This window comes from Pyrus communis, chromosome 10 (assembly GCF_963583255.1).
Source record: "Pyrus communis chromosome 10, drPyrComm1.1, whole genome shotgun sequence".
Classification (NCBI taxonomy): Eukaryota; Viridiplantae; Streptophyta; class Magnoliopsida; order Rosales; family Rosaceae; genus Pyrus; species Pyrus communis.
The window spans coordinates 23,411,062-23,432,904 of NC_084812.1; the positions used below are offsets into that span (position 1 = coordinate 23,411,062).

The window sequence follows — 21,843 nt, forward strand, 5'->3', positions numbered from 1 at the left end:
AATCCGCTTAGGCCGCTTAGGTGCTTGCGTAGAGCCCGCCTAGCCACTAGGCTCTAGCTTGCCGCCCGACTAGCGCCTAGTGTTTTTTCAGAACCTTGCCATCCTCACCCGTTTGATCACTCCAAGCCCAACCTACATCTCTCGTCCTGCGATCATATCAACGCCGTCCGCTCCAGCCAATCCAATCGGTTGCACCCCCATTCTTGCAGTCCTCGTGCTCTCCGATGCTGATAATCGAGCTAAAATCTTTCTTGTGTCGCTTGACCTAGAGTTGTAGTCGACAGGGTGGTGTGGGGCTATAATGGTTGCTCGGTGGGAAAGGAAAGAAGATGATGAACAGTTTTTTTTATTTTTTATTTTTTTTATTTTTTTATTTTATTTTAATTTTTTGGAAAAATAAAAGGTTTTTTTTTTTTATTATTTAAATATTTTAATTCACTTGGTAATATTTAATAGATTTGTGGGACTTATTTATGTGCCACATCAATACTTAATGAAATTTTTAACGGAATTCTAACAGAAGAACCACATTGATTTGCGACACTCATTTTCAAGGAATACATTGATAAATTTTCAATTTTAGGAATCATCTTGATGGGAGGGGTCAATTTTAGAGACTATTTATGATAAAAACCCTTCATTTATATATATATATATATATTTTTTTTTTTTAACCGTACAACCACATGTATTAGTATCAGACATTTTTTTATTTGAATAAACAATATTATCTATACTAATATATATATGGAATTGTTATTGGCACTCCAAATTTCTCATTCTACACTCCAAACTTTCTATATTTAGAAAGAAAAATACACTTGTAAGGAGTGTAGAATGAGATTTTTAAAATGCCAATAACACTTCCTTATATATATATATATATATATATATATATATATATATTTTAACAGTACAACCATGTGTATTAGTATCAGACATTTTTTTTATTTGAATAAACAATATTATCTATACTAATGGAGTGTGGTTGGGAAGAATCGAACTTGTCTCATAATAAACTAGTAATAAAATGATTATAATTCGCGGAAGGATAGAACCTAACAACTCTAATGGCACGTTTACATACCCGTAATCGAAATCAATTTACGGAATTGGATTTTGATTACGGAATACACCTTTGTTTACATAATCTTGGGAAATCAAAATATATGTGGGGTCCACACACATTAAGGAATTCAACTCCTAATTTTGAAGAAATTGGACTCCCTACATGAAGGAGGTATTTCAATTCCTTGACACTTGAGGAATCCGAAATGGATTTCTTCTACCAATTATGCCCTCACTTGTTTCTAATTATTCCAACATTGGCTTTCATTTGACACTCATTATGCCATCTTTTAATAAATAAATAAAATCTATTTATATATTTTTATATAGGTGAATTTTATTATATAAATTTAATTAAGAATTTTATTATATAAATTTAATTAAGAATTTAAATTAATTAATTGGTATGAAAATAATTTATTTATGTAAGGGCAATTTAGTAATCAATCTAATTTTCATTGCGATTGAAGTAAATTAGTAAACAACTTTTATGAATTCAACATCATTCTTGCCATCTTTTAATAAATAAATAAAACCCATTTATATATTTTTATATAGATGAATTTTATTATATAAATTTAATTAAGAATTTAATATAATTAATTAGTATGAAAATAATTTATTTAGGAAAGGGCAATATAGTAATCAAATTAGTTTTCATTCCGATTGAAGTGAATTAATAAACAATTTATATAGACTCAACATCATTCCTACTTCGATTCTAGACAGTTTTAGTAAATAACATGAACAAGAATCTGATTCTGATTCCACATCATTTCAATTCCTACTCAATCTAATTCCTCTACAATTCAATTCCTTCGAATTTGATTACGGATTTGGAAACGTGGCCGAAGTGGCAGAATGAGACAGTTGTGATTGCAGCTAACCGCAGTTGTGAAATTGCTCTCTCGTTAAACCCCTGTTTCACTTCAAATTTTGCCCAGAACTACAACCAAGCAACCATATTCAACACCGAGAAACAATGGAGTGCCTCGCAAATGCGTTCTCTGTGCTGGAGCTCGACGCCGAAGACGACGATCCAATGCGATTCGCATCTTCTGCTTCCAATGACACTCCTAAATCTTCAGGTTCATTCACTTTCCTTCCATCGGTTAGGGTTTAGGGTTAGGCTTATTTGGAATGCTGCCTTTTGCTTAATGCAAACCCTTTTCTCTATCTTTTGAGAATTGCTTTAGTGTGTATGATTATTTTGCCAAAAATGTGAAAAATTGAAGAAAAAGCCGTCTTGGGGTCGCTTGATTAGTTGATTGTGTATGAATTAAGCGTGCTTCACTTATTTTGTTACTAGTGAAGTTTGTTGCTGATTTAGGCTATAAACCCCTTGTTTGCTTTTGATTTTGGGACCATTTCTATGGCTACTGAGTGAGCCTGTAAATTGAGGTGATTTCGACAATATCCGGATCTAAGTCGTTGGGAATGCTTTTTAATTACTATTTACTTTTGTTATTTATATGTGGATGCTGTATACTTCCATATTCAACGCAACCAACTGAATCAGGAAACATGATTTTTAGGTTCTTTTTCTTAATTTTTCCCTCAAAGAAGTTGTAACTTTTTGAATGCGTGTGTTTTTCAGAGTGTTTTCTTGTTGTGAGGTTTTGTTGGTGATTGTATTGTACAGTGGAGATCTTGTCCAATGCTTCTTGTATAATTATGAAGCTGTAATAAAATTAATGTTATCTTACAGAAATTAACTTATTTTCTTAACATTTCTTACCTAAATGTAAACCAGATTCATGATCTTAGGCTAGACTTGGGCATATATTTAGTAACAATATTTGGACCACTTTAGATGAATATTGGTCGATAATCTTTCTCCGTATGGAGATTGAATATCTGCATTCTAATAATGCATCTTTTGAAGCAGGCAGCGATAAGAAAGTCATCAACTCTGATAAAATGTTGCTCGTAGACGAGAAGCAGAGTCAACAAAGTACAGAGATGCTTCCAAAAGAATACAAGATGCCCCTGGTATGGATTGACTTGGAAATGACTGGTGAGGGTAATATTGTTTGGTATAATATAAGAATGTCTGACTAAATGATGTTGATAATTGAAGACCCCCGGCGAAAAATAGCATTGATGATTTCTTTGATAGTCTTGGCACACTAGCCATATTTTTGGTTCTGGTAGGGGAATTTGTGTATTGGTAATGGGATAAGACTGATTTTTTGCTTTGTATTGGGCATCAAGTTAGGCTGCATTCTTTGACTTCCTTTCTTCCTTCCAAATTGGATGTTGCTGCTTCCTAGGCTTCATGCTTGTAATTGTCTGGTTCTTCTGTTCTATGTGGATAGGTGTCTATCTTTCCTGCTAAGGATGTTCTGTAGGTTAAGGGTTATTTATATATGGACAACCGGTCCACCTTAGTTGTCCTTCTCAGTCTTTTTTATTATTAATAAAATCATTCTGTTTTCTTTCTGGAAAATAAAACAAAAACGCGCATATAATATGTAGGAATGCCGGACAATGTAGTTTTTTCAAACTGACATTCTTATGTTTTCACTTCAATTGATATTTTCTATGATTAATTTCTCTAAAATGTGATGACATGAAAATCTTCTCCTTGACTTCCATGGCCATGCAGGTTTAAATGTTGAAGTTGATCGAATACTGGAGATTGCTTGTATAATCACTGATGGAAAATTAACCAAGTCAGTGGAGGTATTTTCAGCATAGTTTGTTAATGTTTGGGTAGTCAGCTACTTTATTTATCAGCACCATGTAATCTTCTAGTACATTTGAATCTTATCCCTGATTGCAATTTAAAAGATTACATGGGGTGAACTCAGTAAGTATTATAAATTTTTTTATGTTTTGGCATAATTTTGGCTGTTCCATATATGTTATATTTACTTTATCTAGAATATGTACATTCTTGCACTTTATTCCCCCTGGAATTCTATAATGAAATCTTGTCTTGACATGTAAATCCCTGTCTGTGGGGCATCATATATTGGGACAGCTTCTGAGATTCTGTGAAAGTAGTGGTTGGTATTGAAAAGAAAGAACTAAGAAACTGGATTGCGTTACAAATTTACAAGTTAGTAGAGTACATTGGTGTTGGTGTTTATGTAGAACTCTAAGACAAAAATTCAGTAATACTATTAATCTAGTTTTTAGGAATTAAGCTGATCAATCAACAATTAAGGTAACCAAGAAAGTCAACTCTTCAAACAGATTCATTTGATGCTGAAACTAGCCTATACTCCACCAGTTATAGAAAACCAATTCCATGTATACAAGGACCTGAATTTTCTTTTAGTAGAGTATTCATACATAATTACTTTAGGCTGCATGTATGCCTTATTGAAATATTTGTGCTGCACCAGTTTATGGTACTTGATTCTGAAAAAATATTTAGTTAATAGTACTTAGTGAGGAAATTACCTTTTTAGATATAGTGTGTGCACTGCTCAAGAGTTGGTCAGTCAATCAGTTCTCTCTGTTAAGTTAGGTCGATTTTGTTTTGTTATTCATATTAACTCTAGCATATCTGTCAATGGCTTGGAATTGATCTTTTGTGAATTTGGTGGGATTTTCAAGACTCAGGATATCTTATAGTGGGTGCTATATAGCTAGTAGCTACATGAAAATATCTCCCGAAAAGAAAAAACAAGATTCGAAAGTGAAGAAGGGGCCAAAACATCTCAGATAGGTTCAATTAGTAGGTTTCCAAGGGCAGTTCAGAGACTGAGTTTTCTCAATCCTAAAGAACATGTAGGACTGATAATCACTAGTAGTTTAAATATTACGGAAACTTTCCAAAGCTTCTTTGTTCTCCCATGTCCTCCTTATAATACGGAAATGGGTTGTGTTCATCAACTGTATTCCCTCTTCTCAACTTGTGAAATATGGATCGCCTTTGGATAATTTTGAACTTGTAGGTGTAATGTGATAGCATCATTCCAAAAAAAGAAACCAAAGAAAATAGGTTAGGTAGCACCAATGGTTCACATACCCATGAGAATGGGTGACTGTTTCAACTTTCTCAGTGTCATTTTCCGAAGTGCGATTGAGTCATCCTTATTCTATTAGCCTTTAACATCTGTGTAGAGGTCACAAATATGGTGAAATAACTGTGCACCGGTCTACTAAATAGAATGATCAGACGTTGATTTCTCTGAGATGATAGTCATGTGCTATTTACACTAATTGTTGACTTTGGAATTGTAAAGCTACAGCATTTTTCTAAACTTTTTTATTTATAATCTTGTAATTTGAGAAGTTAAAGAAACAAAACCTGATTGAGTTAAGGATATTTGTTTGTCGGAATACCCTGAGATGTTATCTTTTTCCTGATTCTTATTGTGGTGTCTTACAGTTCACTTGCTCTTTTATCAATTGCACTCAATTTCAACATGCATCTCAGTTGACTAACTAGCATTGTCACATGGATACCCAACCTGTTATTTTCCTCCCTTTTTCCCCTTTTATGTTTCAGGGCCCAGATTTAGTTATCCATCAAACTAAGGAGTGTTTAGATAGAATGGGAGAATGGTGTCAAACTCATCATGCAGCTAGTGGTAAGTAAGCAGGGTAATAAAATTGTCATCTGACATTTGTACTTTGTAGGAACATATGAATGAAGATTTTGTCCTCTTTATCTCCATGTGTTATTTTGTGCACAAGAATCTCTTGTCATTTTAGCATATGATAAAGGATTTCACGACTGACTAACTTTAATAATATTAGGGTTGACGACAAAAGTGCTCGAAAGTTCGATTAGTGAAAAAGAAGCTGAACAGCAGGTGTGAAAGAATTTTTTTTTTTTTTTTTTTTTTTTTTTTTACATGAGATTTCTTGTCAATATTTTTTTTATCACATGCACATTTGTTAACTGTGCGGCTGCTATGTGGTCTTGGTCCTGTTTAAGACTCATCATCTGCATATCACCAGAGATGGGGTAAAGCTACACTGTCATCTTATGAATCCTCTAAATGCTGCTGTTTCTGTTGGTATCTTTGTGTCGCTGGAGGGTTCATGTTTAGACATGTTTGCTGACCTCTTTGCCACTTAATAGCATGATCAGGAAGACTGAAAATTTCTGCTTGCTCCATCCTTCCTCATAGTTGAGTAATTTTCTCTAGAATCTGCTGCTTTTGTTGAAAGTGCTGTTGTAGACTGTATAGGTTTTCTCTAGTTATAGATCCATAGAATTGCATGCCTAAGGTGGCTGTGGTACCACTTGATGTAGATGGAATTATGGAAGAAATTATAGTTCCTTCTCTGAAGGGGAACCTGGGAAAAGCTCTTTATACTTCATCTTCTATTAGACACTTCTATTCCATAAAAAGAAGGTTTTGAACTCCAAAACTGCATCAATGAATTTCTCTTATCCTTGGGGCCTAAGTAACACTTGGTATTTCTACATATTCGTTATTACTTTATTAGAGAAACTGAATGGCTCCTAAACTGTGACTAAATCTGATAACTAGACACCAGAAATAAAAGAAACAAACGGAAATGTATGATTATTTGCATCAGGGTATAATTAAGACTATGATGCACTCATGAACCTTCAGTTTGGGTTGGTATAATTAATTATTGTTCTGTCGTTCGATGTCTGGTATTCTTTTAATCAATATTCAATGTGATTTTAATAACACGTGTTTAATCATAGGATTGAATAAAAAATTTAAACAATTTCAATGGAATTATTTTTAAAGAATTCTACCTCTGAGTTTCTCGATGTCAAAATAGCAAACAACCTGGAACTTTTGGTCATTTCCTCACTTAGAGAAGACAAATTTGATATCCATTGTACTTTCCCTTAGTTGTTTGGGATAAGAAAATTCTCCGACCTTGTTTTGATGAACAACTAGTTAATTTAATTGTTACATACACATTACTTATTAAGTAATCATCCTTTTTTCACTTCATTTGTGATCTTTTTGTATGTTCTAGTTGTATCTGTTCGAGCAAATTTAATTGTTGATGATATTATTGTCACATACTTCTTTCTTTATATTTCTGGGCAAGTAAATATGTACTTGAATACTGCAGGTCATAGAATTTGTAAAGAGAAACATTGGAACATATCAACCTGTCTTAGCAGGAAATTCAGTTTATGTGGATTTTCTGTTTTTGAAGGTAATTTGAATCACTTTTCCTGGATTTTATTCGTAATTAACTTGAATTGCATAAAGGTCTAATAGGAGGTTGATTGATTTTGATGTATTTTTTTATTAGTAGTACAATGGTATTATTTCATAAGCCGATCAGCATGCAAGGAGGGACCCCACTGTGCAGCACATCTGTTTTGTGTCTGCATTAATGGACATTTTTCACTTATTTGGTTGTTTTCCTGTTATGTCGGAAGCAGATGCTTGGAGTAGGGATTCTGGGAAAATAAGGATAGAAATACAAATTAGATATGATTGTAATCACAAGCTTCGTCAGAGTAGGAAACTAAATAAGAACCAAATCACTTACTAGGAAACTAAGTTGCACCCGTAAACAAACCAGGAAACCAGATATTTACGTAATCAGAATCCTAATTATAGCAGTTTTTTTTTTTTTTTTTTTTTTATCTCCAAAAAGAATTGGTGGTTCCAGTTTTGAAATTACAGTTAAGGATTACACCATTCTAACTAGAAACATCTATATTAGACTTGGGAAAGTGTAACGTAAAATGATGAGTAAACTAACATCTATATTGGACTTGGGAAAGTGTAACGTAAAATGATAAGTAAACTCTTCAAGGGAGTCCACACCTCAGTTTCCTGATGAATGCTTACATTCCATCTAGGTTACAGTTCTGCTACAAGGTTTTGCTATATTAGGTTACAGTTATGCTGCACAGTGTTACACAGTGTTATACTGTTGTCTAGTAGCTATAATAGAGCAGAGCCAGAGTAAGCAATAGGATCAAGTTATAAATTGTGCAGTCTGACATTTTCCACAAGAAATCTAATGGAAGAAGGGTGACAAGAAGCGTGAGGAATTTTAATGATTTTACAAGGGAAACAAATTTGTATGATCCGGAGTTGCACAACATCTTCTTTACATTGTAAAAAATGATGGAAACTGTGATTCAGGGGAGATTGGACAGATTTAAATTCAGTAGAATGGGAAGAGGAATTTCCTCATTGAGGCCATTAGCGCTTACTACTTACTAGGATTTCTTCAGATCGTTGTCCTGTTGTGTTTGATCTGAAACACCACTCGAGAAAGTGATTTGAGGAATGGTGGAATGATGAGAAGATTCAAGTCTGGGGTGGGAAGGTGACAAGCTTATGAGGAAATTAAAAGGGATGAGGAGGGAAGATCAAAAGAAAGTAATAAGGAAGATTTCGGAGATGTAAAAGACACGGGGCGTTCGTAAACAGGGACCATACTATAGATGTAAGTTTGATTGCAAACGAGGTTGTGGACGAAGTGAGGAAAAAAATAGTAGTAGTTTGTAAAATTTATTTAGAATAGTCCTGACCATGTGGATTGTGGTTTCATGGTGTTTTCTTTGGAACAAAAAGGTTTATGGGGCTTTTGGAGGAATTGGAATATTGGACAAGGGCATATGTTTGAATTCAATTTAATTGTTCAATTTCTTACCAAAAGAAAATGTCATCTTTGTGTCTGTTATGGAAGATAAAGCTCTAACTATTCCCTTGGCTGCCCATTACTTTTCCTTGTCTGAGAATGAACGGTTGTACTTTTTTGAAGATTCCGCAAACATCTTCCTTATTTTGTTAACATTCCTTATTTACATATGAATATAATCAGCTTGGTTGGAGTTGTTTAACTGGTTTCTTTCTGGCAGAAGTACATGCCGGATTTGGCTCGCCTTTTCTCCCATGTATTAGTGGATGTTAGCAGTATTAAAGCTCTATGCATTCGCTGGTATCCTAGAGGTAAGAATCCTTACATAACCTGGTACACTCTAATTTTTCTCTACCAACACCTTTAGGCCATCCGAACTGAGAAAACGGGTATATTGAACACGAGTGTTTACCCGGAAGCTTTGTTGTACTTGCACTCCTGAATGAATTTACTTGGGACATGTATCGACTAGTTAGTTAATTTGTATGGTGGTTGTTTAGCAGATAATCAGAAAGCCCCTTCCAAAGAAAATAAACACAGGGCCTTGGACGATATCAGAGAAAGCATCGGAGAGCTCAAATACTACAAGGACAATATATTCAAAGCATTTAGAAAGAAGTGACTCAAGGCGGCCTCAAACCCCTTTACTACTTCATTACTAGCAGTTTGTGTATTACTACTATAATTATGCATTAAAATTAAACAATGGAGATGATTTGTATTGGGACTACATCGATGTTGTGCCGACCTGTCAAGTTATATAATTATGTCCGACTTATCTGGTGATTGTTTTTAAACTTAAATGGACCTCGGGTTTTCTTAATTTTTGTATATCTTATATGTTTTGTTTTTTTTAGTACAATGATATATTTACAGTAAGGTGAGGGGAAAGTTCGGCTAAGCCACACAATGGATAACCTAATATGGTATCGAATTTGTCATCCACGACATTCGAACCTAAGGTCTCTCACTTACAATTAAAGAGGAATACTATCAGATTGTAATACTAAGAGCATCTCCAATGGGAGTCCCTATTTAGGGTTTCTCATCACCACCTTTGAGTACTCATATAAGTACTTAAAAGGGAATCTTTGTGTCCCTGAAGGAATATTGCCTTCAATGGAAGAATCCTTATGGTATAATCAATCTTAAATTTGAGGTTTTTACAATTTTATGTGATAATTTGATTAGGTACACATTTTTTGTTTATGTTAACATTTTTTTAATTAATTTAACATTACGTTCTCGTAAAATATTTTTGTGAACATTTTAACAAAAAAAAATTCAAAATTTTTTTCTTCACAAAATTGTAACTAGAATGAGTAAATGGAGTACGAGTGAACTGAGTATAGGAGATGAAGTTGTAGTTAGATAATTTGGTATTTATAAGAATGATGAGAGCACAACATGAGAGAGTAACCCAAATTGAAACTATTAATCTTTTAACGGATGCAATATGAATAGAGAAAAGAAAAAAATTGAAAATCAACATGGGAGGGTAATCTCAATTGAAACGGTTATTTAATTGGAACCAAAGATCCCAATGGTAAAAAATTTTAAAAAGTAAGAATCAATCTGGACTCTCCATTTTAAATGGTTGAAAAGAAAAAAAGGAGAAAAAAAAAAGAAAAAGAAAAGACAAGGTCATGTGAATGGGATCCGCACCTACTTTTCCACTTAATTAGTCCTTTTGGGTCTACCATTTTAGTCCCTATAGAGTTTCTATATGTGGGTACATATACCAAGTGTTCGGCGAGTCTTTATAGTTTAGGGACTCACTTTCTCACTCATTTAATTCCTATATTTGTGTATATTCATTTTATAAGTAAAAAAGAATATCAACTTAATCATCGAGGAAAGGAAAGGAAAGCGAATCAAATCAAATAAATATTAGAAGGTTCGGCTCAGTTTTATTTGGGCCTAAAGCCCAATTCTTTATGCCTCCATATTTTTTCAACTTTGTTCGTCAAAGTATGCCAAAAATATTTAAAGTAAACTAACATTAAATACCACGTTTTTTTATACAACGAGATATATATATATACACACACATACGCACATACACAAATATTAAGACGAAAGGAAATAAATTAGTTAATAACTCATTCTTAATATCCCAACATAAGATTTCTTATGAATGGAGAAAGGTTTTATGGAAAAGTATCAAGCTCAACCCATTTTATTTGGGTTAAGCCATAATCTGTAGGCCAAGACATTTATAAAAATAAAGACGCTACATTTTGCTCCCATTGCACATGATCTACAGGCCACTTCGCACAGTTGCTAAAAATTACATCAAAACTCTTTTCTAGTACCTGAATTTTTACTAGACAACATGGTAGGATTGACAATTATGTAATTATTTTGAATTATAGCAGTATTTATAAAATGATTTTTGTTGACTTTTTCATTGATGTCTAAACTAAAAACATGGTAGTTGCCCTTGCCGCACCGTCGATCCTTCAAACCCAAATTTTTTATCAATTTGTAAATGTGATACTAGTCCTTAGATTTGTATAAATTATTAGGATTTTAAAAAGCCTGGTATAAGCCACTTAGTATTACGTCTTGAATTACTATTGTACCCTTTATTCATTCAATGTAACTTTTGGAGTTGTGGTTAAGTAGGGGCAATTTTTTGTATTTTAATTGTTTCACCAAATTGCTCCTCTCACTATATCTTGAGATTACAAACTTAAATATCAAAGTCGACATTGTGGAGAACATCCAAGAGATCCTCAATAGACTTAACAAAACATAAAACCAATTTGACCAAACCAGTTGCCACAATACTGATGGATTTGAGAGCAATCCACACCCAAATTCAGAGGACTGAGATGGTTTCCAAACCCAAGAGAACTCTATTCTTGATGTAAATATCAAGTACTTCATGAACTAGCATCTGAGAAATTACTAAAACGAAAAATAAATCCGTTGCAATCTATGAGAAAAGGAACGAGGAAGCAATGAAAATGCGGAGAGGGGTTGCACCGGCCCCAAGCCGGAGCAAGGGGCCAGTAGGTATGGTAAAACTTCCTTTGCTGGTTATTTTTTCCCCTAAAAGATGATAAAACAGTGTTCACATTGATGATCATAATCATCCAAGACATGCCTGCGTCAACTATAACCCAACTTAGGTTGTCAAGTTAAAAGCTTTTTGTACTTCCTTTGGTAGCACAGAAGGATCGTCCTTGTGCCCTAAACTGGTTGTGTTTCACTAACATAAGATAATAACTGTGAAACACCCCCACAACCATTTTCTTTCTCGTCGTAGATTTGCGAGTGTAAAACCAATCACACTTGAAAAGGAAATTAAGAATGATAGCAACATAACAAGTTTTGTAATCCCATAACATAATTGCAAAATTTTCGTATTCTTAAAACTAGATGAAAGCTAAACCGAAAAACAAAAAGAATGAACCAAATTAAATTCAGAGCTAGATTAGTGTTTCAAAGTTAAACCTTCAAGTTTTACTGCATAACTTTTTCAGAGAGACTATCTAAGAGAACATTCTCCAAGAATTAAGATAACGGATAGCCTAGCTCACTATCCATATCTATCTTGCTGAAGTGCTCTTCTTGTGCCTCTGCCAAATCTCTTTCTGCTACCTCAAGATCGGCTTCTGCCTCCGCTAGGATAGCCCTTCGCCTCTCTATTTCGATCTTCAAAGCATCGACATCTTCTTGCAGTCTATTCACTATTCCTGCCCTTTTCTTCATAGCAAAAACGGATTGAACATGAGGCTCCAGCCAAGCCAAGTCAAATTTGAAGGCCTCAAGCTCCTCCCAAAACAGTTGAAGACGTTGACAAGCATCAATGTTCATATCCTTGGCAGTTGTAGTCTTCAGAGAATGCAAGACTCGGCCCAAAGCTGTGAATGCGCATTGAACAAGGGTACGACTCCTCTTCATCTGGCTGTCAATCAAGGAAGGATATGACGAACAAACCTCCTCTAGAAACGGAACAAAAGTTTTCTCTATTCGCCCTAAACCCTTAAAATTCGTAAGATCACCGGTTTCTTGGTCTTCTAAAATCCTAATACCGGTAGGAACTTCAACTTTAACTTCAACAATACACACATCATTCACCAGATACCCATTATCAAGACAGTGGAGATGACTTAGAGGAACAAGTGTTGCAAAGCCCCAGTCAGCTGTATTTGCCATAAACACATGTTCCGTTTCTGTAAAATTAGAAGTATACATATATATATATATATGAATAGCTAATGTATCCATATAAACTATAGAAGAGGACATTTCGATTGTAAAAGTTCTAATGGATCCACAGAACAGGTATGAAACACAGTTCAAACACATGTGAGACACACATTCTAATTAAAACTTGAAAACTTATCTAAATTACGCTATCGACTATATATAGTATACTTTCAAACACTAATTACCATCAGCTGGAGCATAGATTTTATATATGTTTAACTTGGCACGTAGTTTTCTTTTTTACACTACAACTAAAATTTTAATTTATTGTACCTTATCAAACTGGGAGAGGGAATTCGAAGTTGGAACTTTTCCAGATGTTCCTAGAGGAAAAGCTAGTTGAGACACATAATTCAGAACTCAGGAACATAGAGACAAAGTGATGGTCTTGTAAGTAATTATCGCTACACCCGAGGTCCTATGTTTGATTCTTCCCCTTGCAATATCACTCGTACAAATAAAACTAATAGTACAAATGATGTTCAAAGTCCAACCGCTCTTCCCTCAAATTATCTAGTAGAGGATAAACATGTAACATAATTTGAACAAAAGCTCAAACTTATATGCTTATCTTAAAATTTCTCCAATATCTTAAACTTTGCACTAAAACTTAAAGCATCAAATGTATGCTTTGAAACCACCATGAGTGAATACAATCTTCCGATGGAAACAAAATTTCACGATTACATGCACGCACAAACAATCACACTCATATCTGCTCGCCCGCACACGCACTCACACAAGCATGTTTGCCCACCCACGCACTCACACACCCCAACAAAATGACAAAAATATGTAGTAAGAAGTAAAAGAAAAAACTAAAAAGCAAGAGGACGCACACAAAAATGACAAAGCTGTGTGGTACGACGTTAAAAAGAAACAAAAAATATGGGTAAGGATAAGAATCACTAAATTCTATCTAACAAATTTTGCCTTGAGTGAATGGCAAGACCATTAGGTTAAAATTCGAACTGCTACTAATATGATAAGTAGAGAAGATATCCTCTTATACTGAGTTGCTGGTATCAAATTGATCAACGAGTGTGATGGTGAATTTGATATATCTGTTCCACCCATATGGCAATGTCTTAGTCTCTGGAACGTCCAAAAACATGGACAAGTAATCGACGTTGTAACCCTTTGGATATATAAACATCCGCGTGCAGATCAAACCAATTAACCCTAAACCCATCAACCAATTATACATATAACTAAGCTTATAAGTTCAAGATACCCAAGTGTACCATTTATAGCCACCAATAACGAAAACGTCAGAGAAATGCTTGTACTTTTTCAACTAAGAGAAGTTGTGAATTCTCCATGTGAATGTCCCACACACAAGGTCCTCCTCTTCCACCTTCTTGATCATTCTATTTCTATATATACCAAGATCATCAAATCCACAAATAAATAAAAATGTATAATGTATAAATATAAACAAGTAGACTACAGCCGATACATAATTAACAGAGACTATACTTACCTAGCAACTAACGAATCTGTCACGAGATTCTTGAGAGATATAACAGAGAGAGAGTGAGAGAGATTGTCTTGATAAAACCAGTGAATAAAAATAATAGAATTTGACACACCTTATATACTTCGCTAAGTCCTTGTTTTAAATCGTAATAAAACCCTAGGCCGTCCACAGTGGGCCCAAAATTGCTATTTTGATTCATGTAAGTTAGTGGTCAAGTAGATTAATAGACATAGAATCTGCATCACGGTGCATAAGCTTCATTGCTTTCAGCATTGAGGTAAAGCATCATCCTATTTAATTTAGTAAAAAGTTGATTTTAGCCCAATTCTTATAGCGTAATTTAGGGTTTAAAAAAATCGGAGTGAACTTTTCATACCTATTTTACCCTCCACAACTAGTTTGCACACAATTTACTCATAATTTTTGCCTTTAACTCTCTTCTTATTGGTTTCTATACGTTTTTATTGGTTAATTTTAGTTATTGACATATATTGGTGATCCCTACCTTTATTAGAGAGATGATACAAATATGTAGTAAAAATAACATTACTCTTATATTTAAAGTTGTAAATAGTGGGGGGTTTTTTTTTTCTTGTTTTTTTTATGCCATTGACTGGGCCTAAATAAAAAACTAATGTAATCATCATCTTGATAATCAATTGGTGATTGTAATTAAAATTATATTTATATTAATTGTATCTGACAATTGAATGATAACAATACAATAAAGTCTAACCCCACTAAGTGGAGTCGGCTGTATGAATCCTAAAACACCACCGCGCTCGGTTTGGTGCCAAGTTTTCCATAAGCTCTAAGTACTCCATGATCTTTTCTTAAAGTCTCTTTTTTGGGAGACTTTGGATGCAGTCCCTAGTTATGAAAATTTTTTGACTGAAACCTTGTTGGTTTTCAATTTTTTATCGAAGTCCCTGAAATTAATGTGATAATTTATTTTATGTATGTTACTATATTTTTTTAAATTAAAAATTGAAATTTATAGTTGTTTATATTAATGAGATTTTACATAAAAAAACTATAATTTGTGGGATTAAAAATATTAAAATATAAATATACTATTGTGTGTGTGTGTGTGTGTGTACATACACATAAACATGGGCACACCATTGCCTAAAACTCATGAGACCAAAATGAGATGAAATAAAAACAAGGGTTTTTTAGATATAGACCCTTACAACTCTTATTTCCTAAACAAAAACCCACCTAGTTACAAACATCAAAATAAAACCCAAATTTGAAAACGGTTGCCAAGTAGAGAAGTAATTAACCAATTATTACAAAAGATTTACAACTTGTACTACAATATTCAAAATAAATCAATAAATGTAATTACTTACCTTAATTACAATAAACAAATAGTTATTGCACATGTTATTACCCCTAACACACACACACACACACATATATATATATATATATATATATATATATATATATATATATATATCTTTAAGGGAAGCGATCCCCATTTTTTTTGAAAAATGGGGACATCCTCTTGACCATTAGATTTGACTTTAATGAAATTTTGTGGCTGAGATTAAATCACATGCCACAAAATTTCAACCACAGGATTTCATTAAAACCAAATCTAATGGTTAAGAGGATGTTCCCATTTTTTTTGAAAAATGGGATCCCTTCCCTTAAAGGCTTCCTATATATATATATATATATATATATATATATGTTCAAACATGTTAACTACTTAATCTACCTATATGTAAATTTATGATGAGCAATAACGTATATTTTGTAGGTAAATTAATATTGAATCAAATAACATTATTTTATTTTGTAGGTACATAATATATTTTCCATGTATTATTACATATAACACTTTTTTATTATGTAGGTATTTTATTTTGTATGTATCATTGTTACATCTCACATCGCCCAGGGGAGTGGATCATGTAAGCCTTATATGTATATTCCCATCTCTACCTAGCACGAAGCCTTTTAGGAGGTCACTGGCTTCAGATTCCATGGGAACTCCGAAGTTAAGCAAGTAGTGCGCGAGAGCACTCCCATGATGGGTGACCCACTGGGAAGTTCTCGTGTGAGTACCCAGAAACAAAACCGTGAGGGCATGATCGGGGAAGTTCTCGTGTGAGTACCCAGAAACAAAACCGTGAGGGCATGATCGGGGCCCAAAGCGGCCAATATCGTGCTACGGTGGTGGAGCTGACCCAAGATGTGGTGGACCCCGAGCGGGGATGTGACAATCATCATATTTATTGGGCACATTTCATTATTATATGTACAAATAATAGGTAAACTAATTTTGAATCAAAATAAAATTGCTTTATTTGTAAGTAAATTAATTTTGAATCAAATAACATTTTTTCATTATGTAGGTATTTTATTTTGTATGTATCATCATATATATTGGGCACATTTTATTATTGTATGTACAAATAATAGGTAAACTTGTATTGAATAAAATAATATTATTTTGTATGTAGGTACATTATTTTTCATGTATTTGGGGATTTACTTTATTATGTAGGTAAATTATTTTGCATGTACTTTACATTTATTGGGTAAATTAATTTTTTTTTTTTTTTTTAAGCAATCTAACATTTTAAAATTTGATATCTAACATCTTTTTCAAATAAATAAAAAAATTTATTTTAAAAGTTCTCGTATGAGTTCCCAGAAACAAAACCGTGAGAGTGTGGTAGGGGCCCAAAGCGGACAATATCGTGCTAAGGTGGAGTCAAGCCCGGGATGTGGTAGGGGTCCAGGTCGGGATGTGACATATTAGGCATGTTTTATTGTTATTATATATTAGGCAATGAATTTATTATTTTCTTATTTTTGTAAAATCATTAATTCTGTTTTATAATCCGTATGAAATTAATTATGTCATTCAAATAGGGGTATTTTAGGCATAAAAAAATGTAAATGTGTAAAGTCAAATATAATTGATGTGGAAAACTTCTGTCGAATTTTATGTGGAGAAACTAAAGTCATATTTTCAGTAAAAACAAAAAGACGAAACAATTCATAGTCAGATCTGATTTAAGTTTCAAAATTCATAACCGTCCATGTTTCACTACGTAGTTGCATCAAGTGAGAGACTACTGTTGATGGAAAATCCAAGGATAAATTAAGTTAAGGGATACCCTAACTCACTATCCATATCTATCTTGTTAAAGCACTCTTCTTCTGCCTCTGCCAAATCTCTTTTTGCTACCTGAAGATCGGCTTCGGAAGCAGCTAGCATAGCCCTTCGCCTTCTTATGTCGTTCTCCAAAGCATCCACATCTTCTCTCAGTCTATTCACTCTTCCTGCCCTTTTGTTCATCACAAGAACAGATTGAACGTGCGGCTCAAGCCAACCCAAGTTAAACTTGAAGATCTCTGCCACAAACTCTCCACTGCTATCTGCAACATTAAATTGGATCCATAAAACATTAACCAAGCAAGAACGCAAAAGAGGCAAAAAAAAACGCAAAAAAGATGAATCATTCATAATCCCAAAAATACCACTAGCTAATTAGGATTTTAAAATAAAAACAATTTAATTAAAATAAATAAATAAATAACCCAAACTAACAGAACAAAAGCACCGTAGCGGGCAGTTTTGTTTCATTTATTTGTTTAATTTTTTAAACAAAAAAATATAAATTACAAGTAAAGAATAAAATGTGTAAGAGATGCTAGTCAACAGCATGCATAAAAGGTACAAGACCAGGTAAAAAAAGAAATATTGGTGATAGACAGAGGAGGCCAGCCGAATTGTAAAAACGGAAAAAGCATTCGATTATGTTGTCAACCATCAAATATAAATATGTTGATGCACAAAATCGGATTGATTTTAGACCAACTAATTTGGATCATAAATCATATATACGCGCAAACACAAAAATATATCGTAGTTCACTTCAAGTTGAAGCTACATCTGCACTTGTGTAGATCCAATTTCACTATGTAAATTAAGAGTTACAATATACATAGAAGTTTGTTTCTAAAGGCTAGGGTTTGCCCTCCTTTCTAAAGTGAGGGTGAGATTCCTTTTATAGAATAAGGTTTTCCTCTCCTCTCACCTATATCACAGGCTAAGTAGTGGGGCCCGAATATTGAGGCTCAATATATGGTACAACAAAATATATAGCTAGGTAAGAAAATCACAATTTAAACAGATTGTTGGAAGATATTTTAACCGATTACAGACCTAATTGTAATATATTCAAGATTATAGAGTACATTGTCAAGACTTCAGAGTCACGCCATCAACCCATTACTAATCACACTGATAAGTATTCATTTATAAGTACATAATAATATATTTTGTCAAGTTTCTGATAGGATTGCACACTTCAACATACAGAGTCTTATTTTTTTTAATACTATGGCCTTGTTTGATAGAGAAGATAGACTTGTATAGAATTTATTCATTATATTAAATGTATTTTAAGGAAAGAAATGAATGGCAAATTTTTTTTTTGTCCAAGTTAAAAGTTACTTATGAAGAATAGTTCTCCTTTTTAATCCTACCATTTTTGTAGGGATTAGTAAGAATATCTTTTCTTCATGAGTAGCCCTTAACTTGGACAAAATAAGAAATTTATCATTTATTTCTGCTTTTAAAATGCCTTCAATATCATAAAGAGTCGTACCCAATTTACACACAAAATATACTGACAAAACAGAAAAAGAAATACTTTCAACATAGAAAAAAATTGAATGCGTGAAACAAAACAATATTGCTCTAATGAATAATGATCTTCAGAACACCAAATATATAACTTGTTTTTTTGTTAAAAAATAAAAATCAATTTCCTTAAATAATCACAGGCACATCACAAAAATTGGAAGTAATGACGAAGACACGAGTGATCAACCAAACAATCTATTCTACGAAATAGAAGGGAAGAAAACGAACATAAATTCCAAGGTAAATAAACATTTACATGATCAGTAAAGGAAAGTACCCTTTTTTATTGACTTGTTGCTATCAAGTTGATGAACCACGGTGAAGCTGTATTTGGCATATCTACTCCACCCAGATGGCAATGTTGAAGCATCAGGAACATCCAAATCTAGCGACAAGTGCTCTTCTTGTCTATTCTGTAAACAACTAACCTGCCTGAACAAAGCAAGTCCACAAGCATTTACCTATCATCATTTATAATTGAGCACAAAAATCTTAAGCTTGTAAATTGGAGAGACCCGATTAATTAATTATTAAAACGTGCCACTTGTAACCACCTATGAAGAAAAAGTCAGAGTATTGCCAATGGCTCCTCAACTTAGAGAACCTGTAAATTCTCCATGTGAACGTCCCAGACCAAAGATTCTCCTCTTCTTCTTTCTTCATTCTCCAACAAGCTTAAGCCAACAAACATATGAAAAAAACACACACAAACACACACACATATATATGTATATATTATACAGAGCATATAATAGGTGATGCAAACCACCATGGTCCAGAAGAGAGACGGTCAGTTTATTCAATATATTTCTTTATGATATCTGCCATTCGACTCATTTGGGTAAAGGGGGAATTCTAGCCACCTTTTCATTTACTTTTTCATTTCTACCTCTCTAGGGACTCTCCATCACCTCATTTTTTTCGCACAATGTTTTGTAATGTTGGTATGTAAATTGTGCCAAAAACATGAAGTGGCGGAGTGTCCTTTGAGAATGTCATTTTAAGAAAGTCTCTTTAGCATTTCTCAAAAATCCAATGCAAAAATTAGTGCAAAGGTTGTTAGCATTTATCAATACTGATTTTGCTAATTCCAACTTCCGTCCCCCATATTACATAATCCAATGAGTCACTCAAGTAAAATTTTAAATGAATGAACCAAATGGTATTATGGTAGGGAGGGAATGTTCCTCTTCCTTAAACAATGAGAAAACAATTCTGCTTCCTTTCTAATTAGTGGTTTGTCCCGAGCGAACAAAAAAAAAAGAAGAAACGACAAATGTTAAGGGGACTCTTTGTCATCTTATATTTTTAGCATAATGTTTTATAGTGTTGGCATGAGAATTTACGTTAAACTAAGAGATGGCAGAAAGTTCAAAAAAAATCTCACTTTTGAGAGAACTTCGTTAGCATTTCTGAAGGAGAAACCCTACCTCTTAGTTCTGTATATTTCTTTATGATTTATACCAAAGTTGTTAATACATTTCGTATAACAGTAACGGAAGTTACCAACTATCCACTTACTTCAACACACAACCACTTCATTATGACATAGTAGCGGTAACAGTAAATCCATGCCATGTATTCACACACACACACAAGTAACTCAAATATTCATGGCTGGATGTTGCAGAATGCTACGAATTGTCTCCAAGCTCAGTTTGAGGTCCTAATGATGTCGTAGTATGTTATATGGCTGGCACACATGCAACTCATTGCTTTGGGAGGGTACGACTCCAGATCCCATTCAATTTATACAGACGACTGCTTCTCATCTCCAGTAATTTCTACAATCCTAGTCATCCCCCTCAACCGTGACTCTCTCCGTCCCCTTGATTTGGTCTAAACAGGCTTGTGGTTGGTTAGAACTGAATACAGATGGAGCCTTCAATGCAATGGGTGACTTTGTGGTTGGTTTTTCTGGCAAGTAAATTGTAGCAATGGTCTCTTAACTTTAATCAAATTAGAGCAATGATCCTTCAACTAAAAATTAATTACTATTGGTCTCTCAACTCATCAAAATGTGTAGCTATGGTCATTTTCGTCAACTTCGTTAGAATTTTATCAAAATAAGTTATGTTAGAATGATCATTGCTACAATTGGGGTCCTTTAACTTATCAAAACGTGTAGCTATGGTCCTTTTCGTCAACTTTGTCAAAATTTTGTCAAAATGAGTTATGTTGGAAAGACTATTGCTACAATTAGGTTAAAGTTGAGGGATCATTTGTCCAGTTAAATTAAAGTTGAGAGACCAAAAATAATGGATTTTTAATTGAAGGACTATAATTGTACGTTTTGATGAGTTAAGAGACTAATAGTAATAAATTTTTAATTAATGAACCATTACTACAATTTACTATCTCTCATGTGACTAGTCTTGTACTAGTTGAAGCTTGGCTGCAAGGGAAGGAATCAGCTTAGCCTTCAGCAATAATGCTTCCCATACACCCTAGTGATTGAAGATGTGAAATCTAGTTTACGATCCATTTCTAATTCCCGAACTTACGGACGGTCAGCTGATTGTCGTGCATCATAGATTGGTCAAGTAAGCCCCAGTAATTGAGGTTCCAATATCATCGGTGATATTTTTTTGAAGATTGTAATTAATTTTTAATTTATTTTTAACAAACGATATTATCTACACTAAAAGGATGAGGGAGTACTTAACCTTACAATGGGCTAGCAATAATGTGGTTCAAATTCGTTTTTGACAAAAATCGAACCTAAAATCTCTACTTATAAGTGAAAAAGAATACATCTAGATCGTAATACTAACTACTAAGTGACAAAGATATAATTATTAGTTATCAATAAATCACTATCGTTTCGTGTAAAATT

At 33.6% G+C, this 21,843-nt stretch overlaps 2 protein-coding genes across 3 annotated transcripts; one reads left to right on the forward strand and one right to left on the reverse strand.

The window, feature by feature from the left end:
- The first annotated feature begins 1,932 nt into the window (after positions 1-1,932).
- On the forward strand, positions 1,933-9,434 carry LOC137748889 (oligoribonuclease-like). 2 transcript variants are annotated; one of them, XM_068489080.1, is made up of 8 exons: positions 1,933-2,156; positions 2,957-3,085; positions 3,677-3,753; positions 5,534-5,615; positions 5,785-5,840; positions 7,096-7,182; positions 8,852-8,942; positions 9,132-9,434. In XM_068489080.1, exons 1-8 carry the CDS (start codon positions 2,051-2,053, stop codon positions 9,251-9,253), a joined length of 750 nt encoding a protein of 249 aa, XP_068345181.1. In that variant the 5' UTR covers positions 1,933-2,050; the 3' UTR covers positions 9,254-9,434. The 2 variants fall into 2 exon arrangements, with proteins under 2 accessions (XP_068345181.1, XP_068345182.1); XM_068489081.1 differs by having other exon boundaries at positions 1,936-2,156; positions 9,135-9,434.
- Positions 9,435-12,153: 2,719 nt separating this feature from the next.
- LOC137748022 (MATH domain and coiled-coil domain-containing protein At3g58270-like) lies at positions 12,154-12,798 on the reverse strand. Its single transcript, XM_068488127.1, has one exon. The coding sequence runs from the start codon at positions 12,796-12,798 to the stop codon at positions 12,154-12,156; it is 645 nt and encodes a 214-aa protein (XP_068344228.1).
- Between the last annotated feature and the right edge of the window lie 9,045 nt (positions 12,799-21,843).